The sequence below is a fragment of the Lepidochelys kempii genome, chromosome 6 (genome assembly GCF_965140265.1).
Source record: "Lepidochelys kempii isolate rLepKem1 chromosome 6, rLepKem1.hap2, whole genome shotgun sequence".
Classification (NCBI taxonomy): Eukaryota; Metazoa; Chordata; order Testudines; family Cheloniidae; genus Lepidochelys; species Lepidochelys kempii.
In genome coordinates, this window is record NC_133261.1 from 102,867,849 (window position 1) to 102,888,931 (window position 21,083).

At 41.4% G+C, this 21,083-nt stretch overlaps 1 protein-coding gene across 4 annotated transcripts in view; it reads right to left on the reverse strand.

Annotated features, from left to right (window-relative positions):
• Positions 1–21,083, reverse strand: part of RPS6KA5 (ribosomal protein S6 kinase A5) — a 190,441-nt gene that overhangs the window by 127,413 nt on the left and 41,945 nt on the right. For all 4 annotated transcript variants that reach the window (XM_073349430.1, XM_073349429.1, XM_073349427.1 and 1 more), the window contains exon 3: positions 3,437–3,655. In XM_073349430.1, the coding sequence (XP_073205531.1) occupies positions 3,437–3,655 (219 nt within the window). The remainder of the gene's footprint in view (positions 1–3,436; positions 3,656–21,083) is intronic.

Sequence of the window (21,083 nt, forward strand, 5' to 3'; positions counted from 1 at the left end):
CTGATATAAGGAAAAATAAGTAGACTACCTTGCATTTTCCTGGTCAGTTCACTGCGGTGGTGAAATATATCGGCAAGGTAGGCATGGTTTGCACACCATGCCACACCAGCAATTAAGTCCGTGTATGCTGATTCCTCCAAAGCTAAGAACGTTTTTAACTCTTCTTTCAGCTCATAAAAACATGAGAAAACTTTTCCGTGGAAAATCCAGTGTATTTCTGTGTGCAAAAGTAAACTCTGGTGTTCTGATCCCACTTCATCACACAACAGTGAGAAAAGGCCACATTTTAAGAACCATGATTTTATTAAGTTGACTATCTTTCCTGCTCTAACACTAAGGAAAGTTCTTCTGGCAGTGTTTTGGCCATAAGAGCATCACGGTGCTGGAAAAAGTGGGTCACCAGCACATCTAGGTTTTGTTCTTTAGCCTTGTTTACAAACCCTTCACTTTGCCAGTCCTGGGGGCAGTCCTGTCTGTGCAAACACTAAGACAATTTTTCCATTGCAATTCTCCCTCCTCAAGATTCCTCTGCAGGTATGTGACCTGGCAGTTGTCTGAAAAATAAAATAACATTCTTTTATACTATTTCCATCAACTTACCTGATGTTAGCTAAGAGTTGAGCATGACTACTGATATCTGCCGATTCATCCAGTTACAGCACAAATTTTCCTCTTGATCTGACTTTTTGCCTCAGAGCACAGTTTCAATGTCAGCTGATCTCATCAATGCGGTGACTTATATTATCTGAAAGGGGAACTTCTGCAATTTCATTGACTGCATTTGCATCTAACATTACTCTCATCATTTCTTGGCATGCTAGTAAAACTGATGTTTCTTCGACTGCATGCAGCTTTTTCGCTTTCACTACAAACTCAGCAACCAAGCAGCTTGCTTCCAATGGTTTATCAGAAACTATGACATAGCCTTTAATCATTTGCACTTGTTTTTCATTTTGATCCTTCAAATGTTCCAAAAAAATTGCCCTTGTTCACAAGGGATAGATGTTTGCTTGTAAGGTGTCAATTTAACTTACTTGGCAAACTTGTATGGTTTGAGACTTTTGCCCCACACATAATACTGATGAAGAGAGCAAGATGGTTCACCTGTAAACAAAAATCCAAACTGCAAATGCTCTCACAATAGTGTTGGCTCACAACTTTGACTTTATTATGTTCATGTTCAGCTTCATCACTGAAAGTAGATGTGGAGATGCCAAACTCTTTTCTTCAAATATTTGTCCATTTTCAGGTCTTCAATTTAAAATTCATCACTGTAACTTAACGGTTGATAAGAAAACATGGCTACCATGTGATACCATGTGAACAGCAAGGTGATTTGATTACAGTGTGTGTAACGCCTGTATCACGCACGAACACCCGAAGAGCAACAGTACAAAATGAAATTTGGTTATGACACTAATTAAAATGAGAATTTTTAGTGACTTTTGCAAAATTCCGTGGCACTCCTGTTCATACCTGATGGCACACCGGTTGGGAAACACTGTAAAACTGAACCTTCTGACACCCTGCTCTTACCGTTCTGCGATTAAGTCTGCCCATTTATTTCTAGTCTTTGTTTCTCTTGGACAGTTTCTGATGTATGACAATATTTTACTTTCACACCCTTGTGAGGGACTTTGACAAAGGCCTTTTTGAAAGTCTAAGAGTAAAATTTTTCAAAGGACTTACATGACTTATTTCACCCTAAATAAACTCTCATTGAGTTTTTCTTTAGTCACTCTTATTGAAACATATAAATATTTATAATAGATCCAACAAGGAACCATCATCCTCTTCAAAAACCTTGCTGGTTCAATCCTACTGTATCATGAAGTTAGGTGTTCTATTATTCTATTTTTCATTATTGCTTCAACCAGTTTACCCAGTACAGAAGTAAGGGTTACGGTCTTGTAATTCCAGATCACCAATAAGTCTTCTTTAACTACAGGCAATATTTGCTACCCTTCATCCCTCTGGTTTAATAGTGAATTTTAAAAGAGAGACTCCATATTTTTGCAAGCAACTCATCACTTAATTCTTTCAGAACTTTTGGGTATGCACCATCTGGGCCTGATTGGTAAACGTAACTGTTTTTTTCTTTTGACATCTCAGTCTCTGAGAGTACTTAATCTTTTTTTTTTTTAAATCAGAAAAGAGTTGGTCCAAGCTAGATATCTCCCCAAAATCCTATGTCATGAAGACTGATACTAAGAAATTATTTAGCTTTTCAGCCATGTCTTTATCTTCAATTGCTTCCTTTACAGCACCCTTTTCTGTTCGCTCCCTCTGGTGGTCCAATAGACCCACCAATTCTTGTAAGTTTCTTGTTTCTAACATACGTCAGAGAATTCTTGTGTGTTATACTTTTAATCATGTTCTTTAAATTCCATAATAGGATTCCTAAATTTCTTTAAAATCGTGAAAATGTCTGACCACACTCCAAACACCTTATTCCATGTAGTTAAACTGGAACATGTGCAGTGTCTCTTGACAAGCAGCCTTTCTGCTATTTGAACATCTTCCCTTCCCCTGGTTTTCCTTTTATTCACAGCTCACAATAAAGTCAGTGATTTAAAGACACTCCCTGCTTCCTCACATCCTCACTCCCAAATATGCACAGACAGTACACAAATATGGTGTACTATCTTTGCATGTTTGGGAGTGAGGATGTGAGGAACATTTCCCAAGTGAGTATGTTCATTCATATGATTATATCAAACTCACATAAATAAGAGTTCTTTCCCAAATATTCAAGGAAGCACAAACAGTTTGCTTGAAATTTTTCAGAAAAGCGAACAGATGACATGCAGTCATGGTTAAATCAAAAAGTGAGTCAAAATTTCCTAAAAGCTCAATAAAATGTATTTCCATTATTTGTCCGTCTTCTCAGGTTTGTCATGGCACTACAGAATTATGACACAGGGGAGTCATGGATAACAAACAAACAAAAAAACAAAACATATATGAACAGAGTACTGAAGCTGAAACACAACAAACAAGTGCTAGATTCACAAAAGATTTTGGTGCCTAACTGCCTCTTTAGGCCCCTAAATCCCAGAATCAGACCCCAGTGAGATTCACAAAACCCTCTTTAGCTGCCGCCAAACCTCATAGGCACCTAAACTCACTTGGTGACTAAATGTGGTAAAAGTTCCCTGGGCACCCATGTTTCTGCCTGAACGCTCGCAGACTGTTGCCCTGCACTATGTTCTGGGTGCCTAAGCCCCACTGCAATGCCCAAACCAGGGGAAGATAGGCATTTCTCTGCCTAAGTCACCTTTGGAACCCAATCTGATAAGTGTGCTCGGACTTCACATACTGGATCAGGTGCTATAGGTGAACTAACACAAAGGGGGGGGGGAGAACAGAATATTAAATAATGGGAAAAATAATAAAAAAAAATTAATAATCAACTTCAATCATGACAACCACTTACCTAAAATGAGATGAAGTTTTGTGTCTGTCTGGAAAGCATAGTGCAATGTGACCAAAAATGGTGATTGCCTAATATGTTCCAGTACTTGTCGTTCCGTCCTTGTATGCTCTGTTGTTTTGGCTTTTTGAATTATTGTTGCTTTTTTCAATACTTTCATGGCATACAGCTTTCCATTATCATGGCCACTTATTTTCCGCACTAGAAATACTTTTCCATAAGCTTAAAAAAAAAGGGAAGAAGGGAAATTGAGATGTACAATTAATCAAAGAGAAATAGCATGAGTTTAATTTGATCATATGGTCAAATATACGTATGTTCTACAACTATATGTTTTTTAAAAAGCGCTCACACAGTTTTCAGTACTGTTTCTTGCAAAGCACTTTAAAAAGTGTATAAATGCTAAAATGCTTTGAGCCAGATTCTGCCTTCTCTTACATAACTCCTTTTAAAACAGTGGAATCATACCAGCAGAAAACAAGTATATCAGAGAGAATAATCAAACCCTCTCTCTTACAAGTGGGGCGGGGTAGCACCACCTAGGAAGGTTGCCCCACATGTCGCATTATAACACTTGTTTTCATTTGCAAATAACTTTGGTAAACTTTAACCATTTGGGACGAAATTTTCCAAGTCAGGTGTCTGTCTCAGGCTAGGTATTTTTGAACATTTCAAACAAAATGGTTCAGCTTTTTCAGAGAACAAGGCTAGAGAATAAATATTGTGGCAAATTGCCGGCACTATTTTGATGGGTCTCGCGCTTTCTCCTCTTGGGGAGGGGTCAGGGCACAGTTTCTCACCCCTGAACTGGGGTATTAACTGCCCCACTAGTGTCCTAGAGGAGGGGAGTGGAGAGGGAGGGACCCAGGCCTACCCTCTACTCCGGGTCCCAGCTCAGGGGCCCTAGGGATAGCGGTAAACCACTTGAACTAGCCATTCCTTCCCCTGGGCTACTTCCCTCTCCTGCCCTTCAGCTTGTGGAGCTTCCTGCCCTCCCTCTGCACAAACCAAGTGTCCCTTTACCTAGGGTCTTGGTCTTCTTAGCCCACAGCAGCACTTCTCCAAACTCTCCTCTGCTTCCCTCCAAACTGCTCTCTGCTCCAACGTCAATCCACTCTGCTTCAACTCCTCCAAACTGCTCTCTACTCCAACACCAATCCACTCTGCTTCAACTCCTTTCCTTGTCTGATTGAAGCAGGGGGGTTTTATCAGGTGACTGGCTTCAGGTGCTCTAATTGGCTTCAGGTCCTTTAATTAATCTCTAGCAAACTTTCTTCCCTCTACAGGGAATAAAGCTCCACTCTAACACTCTCCTGCTGCCCTCTGGCCATGCTGTATCATAATACATTGTTCTGCCCATGGTAAAAGATTCTGTCAACCTTTTCTTTGAAGAGGTATTTTTATTTAACTCCTGAAAAACATTTTTGAAATGATGTTTTTGTGCAATTTTAGTTGAATTCCAATTTTCATCTAAATGGATTTTAATTTTGTTTTGCATTTGTGTTTAGTTATTTTTCTAAGGAAAACCAATCATTAGAACATGTTGATTTCCAACAGAATATAGCCATTACACTAAATTTGGTACTTTTGCTAACCAAGAGGATATACTGTATCTATACATGTTTGTTAATTTACACAGATTCTTAACTTTTATTCTTTTTCATTATGTTAGAAAACTGTGAATATCATTTATTAGACGATTAACATTTTTTTAACTGTTATTTGTGTCAAGCTACATCCATATAGAAACTGGAATTCATTAAAAATGCACACAAACATTTTAAAATGTTTTAATTAAATAAAACTACTTTGAATGTGCTGGATACATACGGGGAATAAAAGTAAAATTTATCAAAACATGTTTTGCATTTAAAACTGATTGTTTAAACAAAGGAAGCATGATCTGTAGTTAGTGAACTGAATTGATTGTTTTGGGTCACCATGTCCTTCAAGATTTTAGAGCTAGTAAATCTCAACCTCTCATGCTTTTTTTTTATTTAAAGATTAGTAGGGGAAAACAAACTTTCCTGTTTTTTCAACTCCCAACTTCTTAACTTTGAATGAATTAGTCAAATAGAATATTTTCTTCATTTCAGTTTATCTGCCCCTGCAGAAAAGGCTACTGCTGTCAAAAGTGGGTTTAGCACTTCAACAAACTCAGGCTCCAGGTGCTCAGCTAGGGACTTGCACCAGGTTCAGTGGCTTAACTCTCTAAAATAGTGATTCCCAAACTTGTTCTGCCGCTTGTGCAGGGAAAGCCCCTGCCGGGCCGGGCCAGTTTGTTTACCTATCGCGTCTGCAGGTTCCGCTGATCGTGGCTCCCACTGGCCGCGGTTCGCTGCTCCAGGCCAATGGGGTCTGCGGGAAGCGGCGGCCAGCACGTCCCTCGGCCCGCGCTGCTTCCAGCAGCTCCCATTGGCCTGGAGCAGCAGCCACTGGGAGCCGCGATTGGCCGAACCTGCGGACACGGCATGTAAACAAACAGGCCCAGTCTGGCCTTTCCCTGCACAAGCGGCAGAACAAGTTTGGGAACCACTACTCTAAAACTTTGGTAGCAAACAAGTACTACTTAAAATTATATTAAAATTATTTAAATAATATTCATTACATTTAGGTCATAATTTTACCAGTGTTTTCAATGTTCCAAATGTATTTTTCAATATGGTCTCTCTCTCTCTCTGCTGCTTAAGATACTAAAGAGGCAATCGAGAAAGTATTGGTAATAAAAATATATATGACCTGCTTCCCAGGCCAGAGGCATCTTGACTTCCTGCCTGTTAGTTTCTGAACAGTAACTCCTCAGTATAATTATAGGTGATATTGATGGGTTTTAAAGTGTTCCAAAGTCTCCTTAGACATAAGAATAACAGTGCTTTGACAAGCGAGTAGAAAATCTCATTCTTTATTCACTTGTCAAAGGTCCAAAAAGAGTCATGCTCCCACTCTTATTGATTTTCAATGAGAGTAGGAAACATAACTACGTTAGATCCTTTTGAAAAACCCATCCTAAGTATTAAAACAGAAGTTAATTTAAGGATCATGGAAAATACTCCACATTTATTGTACACAGACTAACAAAAAGTTATTTCAAATTGAAATTTAAGATTGAAAACCTACAAATTTTATAGTCTACTTAACTTAAGCACACCTTATTACAAAATATGTTAATGCATTTCCTATAAATTAATCCTTGCAGTAAAAATAGGAATAGAAGCAATTATGATTATGAATGCGGCTTATAAGTAAATATAAATTTTAGAAATGGTTTCCAAATTGCACTTATGTCATGTTAAACAAACAGAAATATAAAGATTCCCTGGCAAATAAACCCGATTCTTTAGTAACCAGACAGAGGCAGACATAAGATTAAAGACACTGGGCAGAATTCTGATCTGAGTTACAGCAGCGTAAATCCAGAGTAACTCCATTTAAATCAGTGACGTTATTCCTGATGTACACCAGACTAACTAAAATTAGAATCCTTTTTGTACCACCACAGGGTCCTAAAATCCATTGGAACTACTACCTTGAATCAAGGCTGTAGACCTATAATTCCTTCCCTGACCAAGACAAAGCTCACTGTAAGAGTCTCACCACTCGATAACTCTAATTTCAATCCAATTTATTTCATTATACAGAAATATATTTTAGTCATATTTTCTGAAGTTCAATTACATGATCAAGATCCAAATTCTGTCCGTAAGTCTATTGTGTAGATCTCAGTACAGATCTTAATGAAATTATTTCTGAGATAGAAACATTTAGCTGGGGATCCACCAACATAAGAGATGCACAAACACACACTGATTATCCTGAAATATCTGCACCTAATGTCCAACCTAAGCTGATTATCCTTTGAGGATAGGACAAGCAGCAAAGAACAATTTTTCTCCCCCCGTCTCTTATGTACTTGAAAACTGTTATGTCCCCACTCAGCCTTCTCTTGTCCAGACTAAACCAACCCAATTTTTTCAGTCTTCCCTCATAGGACATGTTTTCTAGACCTTTAATCATTTTTGTTGCCCTTCTCTGAATCTTCTCAAGTTTGTCCACATCTTTCCTGAAATGTGGCACCCAGAACTCATATTTAGCTTGTGAACCACTATGATCCCCAGATCACTTTCCACAGTACTCCTTCCTAGGCAGTCGTTTCCCATTTTGTAAGTGTGCAACTGATTGCTCCTTCCTAAGTGAAGTACTTGGGCATTTGTCCTCATTGAATTTCATCCCATTTACTTCAGACCATTTCTCCAGTTTGTCCAGATTTTGACTTTTAATCCTATCCTCTAAAGCACTTGCATCCCCTCCCAGCTTGCTATCGTTCCACGAACTTTATAAGTGTACTCTCTACACCATTATCTACATCACTGCTGAAGCTATTGAACAGAACTAGACCCAGAATTGATCCCTGTGGGACCCCACTTGATATTCCCTTCCAGTTTGACTGTGAACCACAGATAACTACTCTCTGGGAATAGTTTTGCAACCAGCTATGCATCCACCTTATAGAAGCTCCATCTAGGTTGTATTTCCCTAGTTTGTTTATGAGGTCATGCGAGACAGTATCAACAGCCTTACAATAGTCAAGATATACCACATTTACCATGTTATCCCATCCACAAGGCTTGTTATCCTGTCAAAGAAAGCTACTAGTTTGGTTTGACACAATTTGTTCTTGACAAATCCACCTTGACAGTTACTTACAGTCATCAGTTGTTAGCTGCGTGTGTGTTCTCTCTGCATGCAGTGCTGGCTCTGGCCAGGTAGATAGTACAGCAGACCTCAATCAAACTGCCCAAAATAACCACAGACTCTGTTCAGTAGCAAAGGCACTTGGCCAGGTTTATTGTCAACAAAGCACGGTAATAGCACCCCATAGACTCTACGGAGATACTAAGACATGTACGCTCATTGCAATGGACCAGCTCAGTGAACAGCAGGACTTGCCATTCCCCCTTAGGCTGTACAAAGACAACCCCTTTGTGACCCCTCTTTCATACACTGATACAAACAAGTTACATATTACCCCTCTGACATGGTTAGTCACCACGCTTTACCTTGTACATGTTATTTTGATCAAAACATCTCTATGCATCACCCTGTCATCCTGATCTTATCTTTAAGAGGGGTCAGCAAGTCCTTGAATCATCTTTGGGAAATGGGTTTATACCATACCCTTGTATCGGGGTGTTCTGGTACTACCCTTCTGAAATGTGTTTACATTAATATTTAGTGCCTAGGAGTGCTTGTGTTTTTGCAATGCTAGCCCTGTTCTTGCCAAGTTCTTGTATCGGATAGCAAACTTGCAAGTGGGCATCTGCTTTGTAATAGGGCAGGACCTGACTTGGCCTGATTCTTGATAATTCTGCTTTATACTAGCAGAACCTGATTCTGTTTGGACCTTAGGCCTTACACTAGGCCTTTTATACAAGGCCTCATTTATCACCTTATTATTTTCTAGGTGTCTTCAAATTGATTACTAATTATCTATTATCTTTCGGATTACTGAAATAAAAGCTGACTAGCATGTAATTCCCCGGGTAGTCCTTATTCCTTTTATAGACTGGCACTATATTTGCCCTTCTCCAGTTGTCCGGAATTGCACCCATCTTCCATGACTTTTTAAAGACAGATGTTCCTTATCTCTGCCAGCATGCAATGCAGCTTTGGGAACAAAAATGGGAGATATCTTGTCTGGTTTAAATAAAATGCAGACAAAGTTTAGATAAAAATTCTGAGTACTGTTGTAAGGCCACTTTGTCCTTGAAGAACACTGTGTAAAGAGGACCCACCTTCAATACTTGTAGCAAGAGATTCTCCTGACCACTGTTATGGCTATAAGGAAAGAGATCTTTTGGATTAGGTGAGGACAAATAAGAGGCCACAGGCTTGAATGGTGGAACTATGAGGGCTGCCAGGATGGTGATGAGGTCCCAAGGGAGCCAGAAACCATGATGAGTGGGAACAGAAGAATAACACCTTTAAGAAATCTAACGATCACGGGACTGGAGAAAATTGACTACTAGGGGGCAGCTGCTGGCAGGGGGAGGCAGCGAAACCACTCAAAGGCCTTGGATGGTTTATGATTTCAGTTATCTGTATGCTTGTGATGCACTGTACCACCTTGTAACCCCCATATTCATCATTTGTATATGGCTGTGATATTTCATACAAAGTATACCTGATAAGATGCCATATGAAAGGCTGAAACTCACTGTTCTGTCAAAATGTGTATAATCATTGTATATTGAACTATGGTATTCCGCTGTATGGTTTATATTAAAATATGTTGTGTGTCCTGGAGACACGCACAGCTAGCTCTCCAATAGCAACAAACTAGGTGACACACTGGAAGAGACAGTTGTCCAAGCACCATACAATGGAGACTGCTCAACTCTGTGACTCACCAAGGCCCACCAGGACATGTCTGGGCCAGTACCTTCCCTGAAACATGAACTAAGAATATAAAATAAGGGACAGTGACATCATGGGACCGCCTCTCCTGTCCCCCACCTACTCTGAAGGCAACAAGAACAGTGGGAAGAAAAAGACTTTGAACTAAAGAGATTGGTCCCACCCTGAGAAGGAAATTCAGCCTGTGTATTAAGAGCTGTAACCTAACTACAACATCCAGTGGGGTGAGAAAAACCGTTTAATTCAAATCTTTCTTAGTCTAAAAGTTTAAGATTTAGAATGCATTTTTACTTTTAATTTTCTTAGGTAACTATCTCTGACCTTTATGGCTACCACTTATTACTTAAAATCTATCTTTCTGTAGTTAATAAACTTATTTTAATGTTTTATCTTTACCAGTGAGTTTGTCTAAAGTGCTTGGGGAATCTGCTCAGATTACAAAGGCTGGTGTGCGTCCACTGTCCTTAGACGAAGGATGAACTAATTAATGAGCTTGCATTGTTCAAGAGAAGGCCTTGAGCAGTGTACTAGGGTACATTTCTGGGGTGCAAGGTTGGAAGGATTTGCTGGTGTTTCTCTGTGTATAGTTCATGAGTGGCTTGGAGAATAATCATGCACCTTAGCTGTGTGTGTCTCTTTATGCTGGTCGCTGAGCAATAATAGTGTTTGGAGCAATTTGCTGCTTGTCACTGGCCAAGCATTGTGAGAGACAGCCCAGGGTGAAGAATTAAGGGGACACAGTGGTCCCACAGTTCTAGGTTCTACCCTGAGGGTCTTGTCACAACTCTTAGCTGTCAGAGTTAGTGAGGCAGGGGTCATCCGCAAAGCTTTTGTTCACTGTAATAGGTATTATTAATTGGGAACGGTCCAGGGAAAGTGAGGGCCACTGGCAACTCCTGGGGAAGAGGCGGATCCTCCGGTAAAAGCTCCTCCAAAAGACGTTGTTTGAGACGATGGACATCCTTTTGCATCTGTAACAGAGGCTGTTCTTGGGGCTGGTCCATATGATGATCAGAGAATTGCCCTCTGGACTGGGGCAGAGATGCACGTTTCTGCAAGCGAGATGCACCCCACGATCCCAGGGAAAACCCTGCAAGAAAGAATATGTCATAGGGGGCCAATATATTTCAGGCCAAGATGTTCTATCCTTGCTGGAAAAACGGCTACGCTCTGAGTGCTGATGCTTTCCCCTTGCCACTCACTTAGAAGATCTACAGAAAGTCTTTGAGGAAAAGATGAACTGGAGGACTCTGTATCAGAGTCAAAGGAAGAAGTTACTCATCTTGTGCAGTAACAATGGTTCTTCAAGGTGTCCCCCCCCATGGATGCTCAGCTGTAGGTGTGTCTGCATCCCTGCACTGCTGATCGGAGAACTTTGGTAGTAGTCTGTCCTGCCCACATGTGCGCTGCTCTCTGCCTGCAACAAGACTAGCCAGCATGCATGGGCAATCCCTTCTCAGATCCTTCTCTACTGCAGAGTCAACTACTAGAACTCTGAAGTAAAGGGGAGAAGGGTGGGTTGTGGAGTACCCATAGGGACACACATCTCAAAGAACCATCATTACTGCACAAGGTGAGTAACTACTATTACTTCAAGTAGGGTCCCTATGGGACTGTAGGTGACTCGCAAGCAGTGCTCACCACTGGAGGCTGGAACTTCAGAGGCAAATCTGATATGGATGATAGTACTCTGGCACTGAATTTGGTATCTGCAGCCAAATCCCCCAAGATGGCATAGTATACTGCGAGACGTAAGTACAGATGACCAGGTAGCTGCTCTGCAGATTTCTGATACAGGGATAACATTGGAGAAGGTGATGGACAAGGAGACCGACCTCATAGAACGTGTGCGTATTAAAAAAGGGTCTTAGGTTACTCAATTATTAACAGAGTTTAATACAGCCTCAGACCCATTCAGAGAGTCTCTGAGCTGAAATTGCTGTACCTTTTGACTTTCCTGCAATGGAGAGGAAGACTCAGAGATGTAGGTGGCAAACTGGGCAGCAGTGACCATAAGATGGTCGAGTTCAGGATCCTCACAAAAGGAAGAAAGAAGAGCAGCAGACTATGGACCCTGGATTTCAGAAAAGCAGACTGACTGCCTCAGGGTACTGATAGGAGGCTAGTATGAGAGTGAAAGGAGTCCAGGAGAACTGGCTGTATTTTAAAGAAGGCTTATTGAGCACAAGTGGGCAAACTATGGCCTGCGGGCCACATCCGGCCCACGGGACCCTCCTGCCCGGCCCCTGAGCTCCTGGCCCACTGAGGCTAGCCCCTGGCCTCTCCCCTGCTGTCCCCCCATCCCTGCAGCCTCAGTGCACTGCGCCGCAACACTCTGGGCAGCCGGGCAGCACAGTTGCAGAGCCTCGGCCTGATCCGGTGCTCTGGGCGGCGCAGCTGTAGCGCCACCAGCCACTGGTGCTCTGTGCAGCACGGTAAGGGGGCAGGGAGGGTTGGATAGAGGGCAAGGGAGTTCAGGGGTGTGGAACGGGGGGTTAGATGGGGGCAGGGGTCCCGAGTGGGAAGTCGGGGCAGAAGTTCCAGGGGCGGGCAGGAGACAGGAAGAAGAGGTGGTTAGATGGGGCAGGAGTCCCGGGGCGGCCGTCACGGGGCGAGAAGAAGGCAAGTTGGATAGGAGGCAGGGGCCGGGCCACGCCTGGCTGTTTGGGGAGACACAGCCTCCCCAAACCAGCCCTTCATACAATTTTGGAAACCCGATGTGGCCCTCAGGCCAAAAAGTTTGCCCACCCGTTATTGAGGGTGCAGGGACAAAACCATCCGTATGTGCAGTAAGAATAGCAAATATGGCAGGCGACCAGCTTGGCTTAACAGAGAAATCTTCACTGAGTTTAAACACAAAAAGGAAGCTTACAAGAAGTGGAAACTTGGACAGATGATAGGGAGGAGCACAAAAATATTGCTCGAGCATGCAGGGGTGTAATCAGGAAGACCAAAGCACAGTTGGAATTGAAGATAGCAAGGGATGTGAAGCGTAACAAGAAGAGTTTCTACAGGTATGTTAGCAACAAGAAGGTGGTCAGGGAAAGTGTGGGACCCTTACTGAACGGGGGAGGCAACTTAGTGACAGAGGATGTGGAAAAAGCTGAAATACTCAATGCTTTTTTTGCCTGTGTCTTCACAAACCAGGTCAGCTCCCAGACTGCTGCCCTGGGCAGCACAGCATGGGGAGGAGGTGACCAGCCTTCTGTGGAGAAAGAAGTGGTTCGGGACTATTTAGAAAAGCTGGACGAGCACAAGTCCATGGGGCCGGAAGCGATGCATCCGAGAGCACTAAAGGAGTTCACGGATGTGATTGCAGAGCCATTGGCCATTATCTTTGAAAACTCATGGTGATCGGGGGAGGTCCCGGACGACTGGAAAAAGGCTAACGTAGTGCCCATCTTTAAAAAGAGGAAGGAGAAGGATCTGGGGAGCTATGGGCCAGTCAGCCTCACCTCAGTCCCTGGAAAAATCATAGAGCAGGTCCTCAAGGAATCCGTTTTGAAGCACTTGGAGGAGAGGTAGGTGATCTGGAACAGTCAACATGGATTCACCAAGGGCAAGTTATGCCTGACCAACCTGATTGCCTTCTATGATGAGATAACTGGCTCTGTAGATATGGGGAACGTGGGGGACGTGATATACCTTGACCGTATCAAAAGTTTTGCTAAAGTCTCCCACAGTATTCTTGCCAGCAAGTTAAAGAAGTATGGATTGGATGAATGGGCTATAAGGTGGATAGAAAGCTGGCTAGATCGTCGGGCTCAACAGGTAATGATCAATGGCTCGATGTCTAGTTGGCAGCTGGTATCAAGCGGAGTTCCCCAGGGGTTGGTCCTGGGGCCGGTTTTGTTCAACATCTTCATTAACGATCTGAATGATGGGATGGGATTACACCCTCAGCAAGTTCGCGGATGACACTAAGATGGCAGGAGAGGTAGATAAACTGGAGGGTTGGGATAGGATCCAGAGTGACCTAGACAAATTGGAGGATTGGGCAAAAGAAATCTGATGAGGTTCAACAAGGACAAGTACAGAATCCTGCACTTAGGACAGAAGACTCCTATGCACTACTGCAGGCTGGGGACCATTCTGCAGAAAGGGACCTGGGGCTTACAGTGGGCGAGAAGCTGGATATGAGTCAACAGTGTGCCCTTGTTGCCAAGGAGGATAACAGCATATTGGACTGCATTAGTAGGAGCATTGCCAGCAGATTGAGGGAAGTGATTATTCACCTCTAGTTGGCACTGGTGAGGCCACATCTGGAGTACTACATCTGTTTGAGCCCCGCACTACAGAAAGGATGTGGACAAATTGCAGAGAGTCCAGTGGTGGGCAACAAAAATTATTAGGGAGCGGGAGCACATGACTTATGAGGAGAGGCAGAGGAAACTGGGCTTATTTAGTCTGCAGAAGAGAAAAGAGTGAGGGGGGATTTGATAGCAACCTTCAACTACCTGAATAGGGGTTCAAAAGAGAATGGAGCTAGGTTGTTCTTTGTGGTAGCAGATGACAGAATAAAGAGCAATAGTCTCAAGTTGCAGTGGGGGAGGACTAGGTTGGATATTAGGAAAAACTACTTCACTAGGAGGGTGGTGAAGCACTGGTATGGGTTCCCTAGGAAGGTGGTGGAATCTCCATCCTTTGAGGTTTTTAAGGCTTGACAAAGCCCTGGCTGTGATGATTTAGTTGGGGTTGGTCCTGCTTTGATCAAGGGGTTGGACTAGATGACCTCCTGAGGTCTCTTCCAACTCTAATCTTCTATGATTCTATGATTTTCTGAAGGCTCTTGTTCTGTCCAAATAGAAGGCCAAGATGCTCCTCATACTGAGAGAATGGAGGATGGCTTCCATATTATCCTGATGAGATTTGGGATAAAAGCCTGGAAGCCGATTTATGTGAAATGCAGACATCAACTTGGGAGTTAACTTTGGATACGGTCTAAGCGTGACCCTGTCAGGGAAGAACACAGTGAAAGGGGGATGTGCCATCAGAGCCATTATTTCCCCAATCCTTCTTGCAGAGATGATTGCGATGAGGAATGCCATCTTCACAGAAAGGTCAGTTAATGAAAAGCGGTCATAGTTTCAAATGGTGGCCTACTCAGACCTTTTAATACTAGATTGAGATCCCATTGAGGTGTGGGAAGTGGTTTGCTATGCCTTTGAGAAACCTCTTCATAGTCGGATGGGAGAAGATTGAGTATCCGTCTACCTGCTGATTGCAATTCCTGTTAGATGAACCTTCAGTGAACTGATCGAGTCCTGATTTCTTGAGAGTCAACAAGTAGTTTAGGATCACCGATAGGGTGGATGTATTAGGGATGATGCCTTTCAGCTGGCATCAGATCTGGAATCTCTTCCATTTTTGTAGATAAGTATGGCAAATAGTTCCTTTCCTACAGTGCAACACCACCACCTATACCTCCCCAGAGCAAAATGTGTCTATGTGCTGGAACCATGAAGGATCCAGGCTTAAGACGCAGAATCCGCAGGTTGGAATGGAGAGTGCATCCCTTGTTCAGCAATAGAAGGTAAGTTGTGATTGGAAGAGTCATTGGTGGACACAGTGGCAGCTGTGACAGGTAAAGGTATCAGATGAGAGCAATCAGTATGATGTTTGCTTTCTCACTTTTCACTTTCAACAGGACTTTTAGTATTACAGGGAATGGGGGAAAGATGTAAAGAAGATCCTTGTCCCATGGAAGGAAGAGGGCATCTCCTATGGAGTGTCATCTGCTCCCTGCTCTGGAGCAGTACTGTGGACATTTCCCATTCTAGTAAGTAGCGAATAGGTCTATTATCTCCACTGTCAGAAGATGTCATGGAGTACCACTGAATCTATCTCAAATTCATGGCCGTGTGGGAATTTGCGGCTGAGACTGTAATACGTTGTGTTGTGTATTCCCGGTAAGTAGGCAGCTGATATTAAGATACTGTGGGAGATGCACCAGTTCCATAGTTTTAGTGTTTCTGTGCAGAGGGAATGAGACTTGGCGCCTCCCTGACAGTTATGTAATACATGTAACTATATGGTCAGTCATGACCTTTGTGAGTGTGTGTTTTTGATCAGTGGGAGAAAGTGAGCACACACATTTCTGACCGCCCTGAGTTCAAGCAGGTTGATGTGGAGGCATGTGGAGGCTGGAGACAATTTGCCCTGTATTTGGAGACCATGGAGATGCATGCCCCGTCCTATGACAGGTGCATAGGTGGTCAGAAGTAGAGATAGAGAAGGGTGAACAAACGGGATTCCTATACAGACATTTACTAGGTCCTTCCACCAGACCCAGGAGCACAGGGGATAATTATTTTTTTTAATATAAAAAAATCTGATTTTTAAAATGCTTTTTGAGGAAAAAATTAAAATTATCTTTATTATAGCTCAAAGATATCTCATCATGGAATAGGGATTATAAATTCTAATTCTATAGTATGAGAATATATTCATATAATGTTTAAGAAAAGTTTTGAAAATGAGTTCCAACAGCTCACGAATTAGGGACCCAATCTTATGGGGTTTCAGGCGCTTCTGTATAGATTATTTAGGTTAATCTTTCTATCTACCCAATGGGACTCAGTGCTCAGTCTAGAAAATATTATCAGAAATGCTTCGTTTTGCAGTTCTCAGACTGTGGATCTGTGTCTCCAGAGATAACATGCTTGTTAACAGCAATAATGTTTTTAAATAAATAATATATAAAGGTGAGAAATAACAGACCTCAACCCTATTGTCCCTCTGCAAATTTGTGTACACAGAGTCAATCCCTTAACTCTTTCTAAAAAGGCAAAAAGAAAAGGAGTACTTGTAGCACCTTAGAGACTAACAAATTTATTTGAGCATAAGCTTTCGTGGGCTAAAACCCACTTCACTGAATGCATGCAGTGGAAAATACAGTAGGAAGATAGATAGATACACACACACACACACAACATGAAAAAATGGGTTTTGCCATACACACTATAACGAGAGTGATCAATTAAGGTGAGCTATTATCAGCAGGAGAAAAAAAAACATAGCTCACCTTAATTGATCACTCTCATTGTAGTGTGTATGGCAACACCCATTTTTTCATATTCTCTCTGTGTGTGTATATATATCTTCCTACTGTATTTTCCACTGCATGCATCCAATCAAGTTGGTTTTAGTCCACAAAAGCTTATGCTCAAATAAATTTGTTAGTCTCTAAGGTGCCAAAAGTACTCCTTGTTCCTTTTGCTGATACAGACTAACACTGCTCCCACTCTAAAAGTGCAAAGTTTCAAAAAGTTCAATGAATAGAAGATTGTTGGGGGCAGAATAGACCTGGACAAGGAGAAGAAGTCTGGAGATAAATGAGAGAAGGGAGGGACAGGCAGTAGGAACAAAAGTGAAACTGTTTGAGCAGCATATTCCAGAAGTCTGGAGGTCTTTCTGAGTGTAGCCTTCATTGATTTGAGATCCACCATCCCATTCTCTCATGAGAAGGGAAAACCTATAATGGCAGCAGGCCATAAAAGAGACCCAGTTTGGGAATATTTTAATGAAGTTCCTCTACCTGTGGGTAAGACAGGCATGTGTGAAAAATGCAAAGAGAAAAGGAATACTTGTGGCACCTTAGAGAGTTCAAAACAAAGAAATACAAGGTTGCCCGAATAAAACATCATCATGAGAAGTGTTCCTCACAGGAGGAAGCTGTGTTGATGAGGATGAAAGGAACTTGTCTGAATATGTAGGATATTCCGGTTGGTAAACTTTTTTATTTTGTACTTCTTTCTTAAGGACTGCCTGTCTTCCTTCTGGACTATTCTTGAATTCTCATGTTTGAGCAAAAAATATAGTTGTTACTCTACTCTATGGTACTATCATTTTAGATGCAGTTGTGATAAAAAATAAATGGCTGAAATAGGCAGATCTTCCTTTTACAATTTCACCTTTAAAGTAGCACTGAGCGTCAGTGAATACAATGAGTAATACTAAATGAGCAGTATGGTAATAATAATTAAAAAACTGCATTGACTTATTTTGTTTAGGAGAATCCATCCTCAACATACAGGATTCTGAAGACTATCCACCTTCAAGATCACCATCATTTTCTATAGTTTCAGAGTTATCTGCCAATAATAGTGTTTTAGTCACATCATGTACATCTCAGAGCCACACATGTGTAGCAAAAAGAAAAAAAAATCTCCATCCAGAAACAATCATAGATAAGTTTGTGATAAGAACCAGCAGATTACAAGAAGAGATAATTGATGAAAAAATTGCCCGGTTTGTTTATGTAACAAACTCTCCTTTCCGTATGATTGAGAACCCACACTTCAAAAACACGGTTCAGTCATTAAGACCAGGATACAGTCCACTCAACAGAGCAGATGTCACAGGCAAATTGCTGGATAAAGCATATGAAAGAGAAATTGAGCAGTATGCAAATAGTCTAGAGGGGGAAATTGTTAACCTGAGTCTTGATTGGTGGAGCAAAGTCCACAATTATCCTGTTGTATGTGCTTGGGTGGTAACAGAAGAAGGGAATGTCTTCCTTACAGAAACAATTGATACATCAGGAAATGCATACACAGCAGAATACTTGCAAGAAGTAGCAGTAAAAGCTATAACAAACTGTGAAAAAAAATTCAAATGTCTAGTACACTGCTTGGTTACGGACAATGCTGCAAACGTATCCAAGATGAGAAGAAATTATTTAGAAGAGAGTCCCAAGCTAATAACACACGGTTGCCATGCTCATTTGATGCACCTCCTAGCCAAACACTTTAGTGTTCCAGAAATAAAGGCTAATGTTGTTGACACTGCAAAATACTTCCATAAAAACCATTTTGCAGCAGCTGCTCTGAAAAAAGTGGGAGGAACCAAGCTAACTCTCCCACAAGACGTGCGATGGAACTCAGTAGTGGAGTGTTTTGGGCACTAGATCAAGAACTGGCCTAATCTGATGACAGTTTGTGAACAAAATTGTGAAAAAATAGATGGCACTGTCACAGCCAAAGTACTCAGAATCGGGGTAAGAGAAACGTTGAACACATGCTGAGTACCCTGAAGCCTATTTCTGTAGCACTGAAAAAATGCAGGGAAAAAGCTGTTTTACTGGTGACACTGCTGAAATTTGGAAGGAACTGAGTGAGATCTTAAAAAGAGAAATATGCAATGCCAGAGTTAAATTACAAGCATAAAAAAACCCGAATGGGACAAGCACTATCTCCAGCTCATTTTCTTGCAAATATTCTCAATACTCGGTACCAGGGTCAAACCTTAACTGCTGAAGAAGAGGAGTTGGTTATGACATGGACATCCAATAATCATCCCTCCATAATGCCAACTACTATAAATTTCAGAGCTAAGGGTGAACCATTCAAGAAATATATGTTTGCTGATGATGTTTTAAAGAAAGTCAGACCATGAACTGGTGGAAGTCACTTAAGCACTTGGATTCAGAAACTGTTGAAGTGATAATCTCACTTTTAACAGCAATAGCTTCTTCTGCCAGTGTAGAAAGAATATTTTCTTACTTTGGACTAAATCATTCCAAATTGAGAAATTGTTTGGGACCTGAAAAAGCAGGAAATCGTGTTTTTCTTTTCCAGATTATGAACAAACAGGAAAATGAAGGTGAAGACGAATGAGTTAGCTGCAAAAGCCAATATTTTAAGTTTCTCATGTTGACCTAGCTGACAGTCAATTTATTATTTTTTTTAAATATTTCATTTAACTATTTTAGTTAAAAACAATTTTAACAAAAACAAACCTAATTTTTAAAAACATTAATGTTTAACTTCAAAAATTCATATGCTTGTGTTGTTAAAATATTATATGTTTGCTGTTGAAGAAAAAAATCCAGAATACATAACATTAAATTGCTTTATTTAACTAAAACAATTTAAATGTCTGTCTGGTGATGTTCTCCTCCTAATACAGCATGGTAAGAAAATCCTCCGAATATGAATGATTAACCTGTTGAACTGGAGATATTTATGAAGTCATTGAGAGGTGAACTATCTGCGTCAATTACCTTTGGCAAATGAAATAACCAATCATTCATTTTCTGATAAAGCTGTAAAACTAATCTCAAAAGTTTTCACAATAAATCACTTTAAAAATGTAGAGTGCGTACCTTCTAAAAATGAAACCTATATCTATCTCTATCTCTGAGTTGGGAAGAATATGTATTAAGGTTATAACAACCAACAAGAATTCACTTTTATGTAGAAAGCCATGATTAAATCACTTCCTGACTAGTGATTTAAATCAATTTGATTCAAATCAAATCCACCCAGCCAAGGATTGCTTAACCCTGGTGAGCACTGATAGTACTTTGCTTATGTGGTCTCTGTGCAGCCTGTAAACTGAACTACACCATGCCTGGAGGCATCTCATGTGTAGTCTGGCGTGAGCGATAACCGATGTGCCCACAGCCATGTGCCTCAGGAGACAATGTCTGCCCGAAATCTGGGGGCTGGATTGTACTGTGTCAACAAGGAGAAACTGAGAAATCTGACGTCAGAAAAGTGCTTTTGCCTGAATGGAGTTGAGGTTGGCGGGGATCCCCTGGGGTGGGTACTGCAGCACCCCCTGCATCCTTAATTCCCCGGTTAAACATTTAACTTTGTAACTGATAGAACTTTAATCGGTTACACAGTTATTGTTTTTACACATTATGTACATCCCTACTACAGGTCATATCCTGTATGTTCAGCTAAGGCAAAGTTAGTACACAATGTTTGGGACCTTTCACCTAGATAGGTGGTGATGAGCTAAAGCATAAGGTTGGCATGGTGGACTGCCTAAGTTCATACCCTCTATAAATGTAACAGGTACACCACATGTGTCAAGGTTCCTTCCCTGCTCTGAACTCTAGGGTACAGATGTGGGGAGCTGCATGAAAGACCCCCTAAGCTTATTCTTACCAGCTTAGGTTAAAAGCTGCCACCACCGAAGCGTTACACAAAGAATAGGGAAAGAGCCCACTTGGAAACGTCTTTCCCCACAAAAGCCCCCAAGCCCTACACCCCCTTTCCTGGGGAATGCTTAATAAAAATCCTCACTAATTTGCATAGGTGAACACAGACCCAAACCCTTGGATCTTAAGAACAATGAAAAAGCAATCAGGTTCTTAAAAGAAGAACTTTAATTAAAGAAAAAGTAAAAGAATCACCTCTGTAAAATCAGGATGGTAAATACTTACAGGGTAATCAGATTCAAAACACAGAGAATCCCTCTAGGCAAAACCTTAAGTTACAAAAAG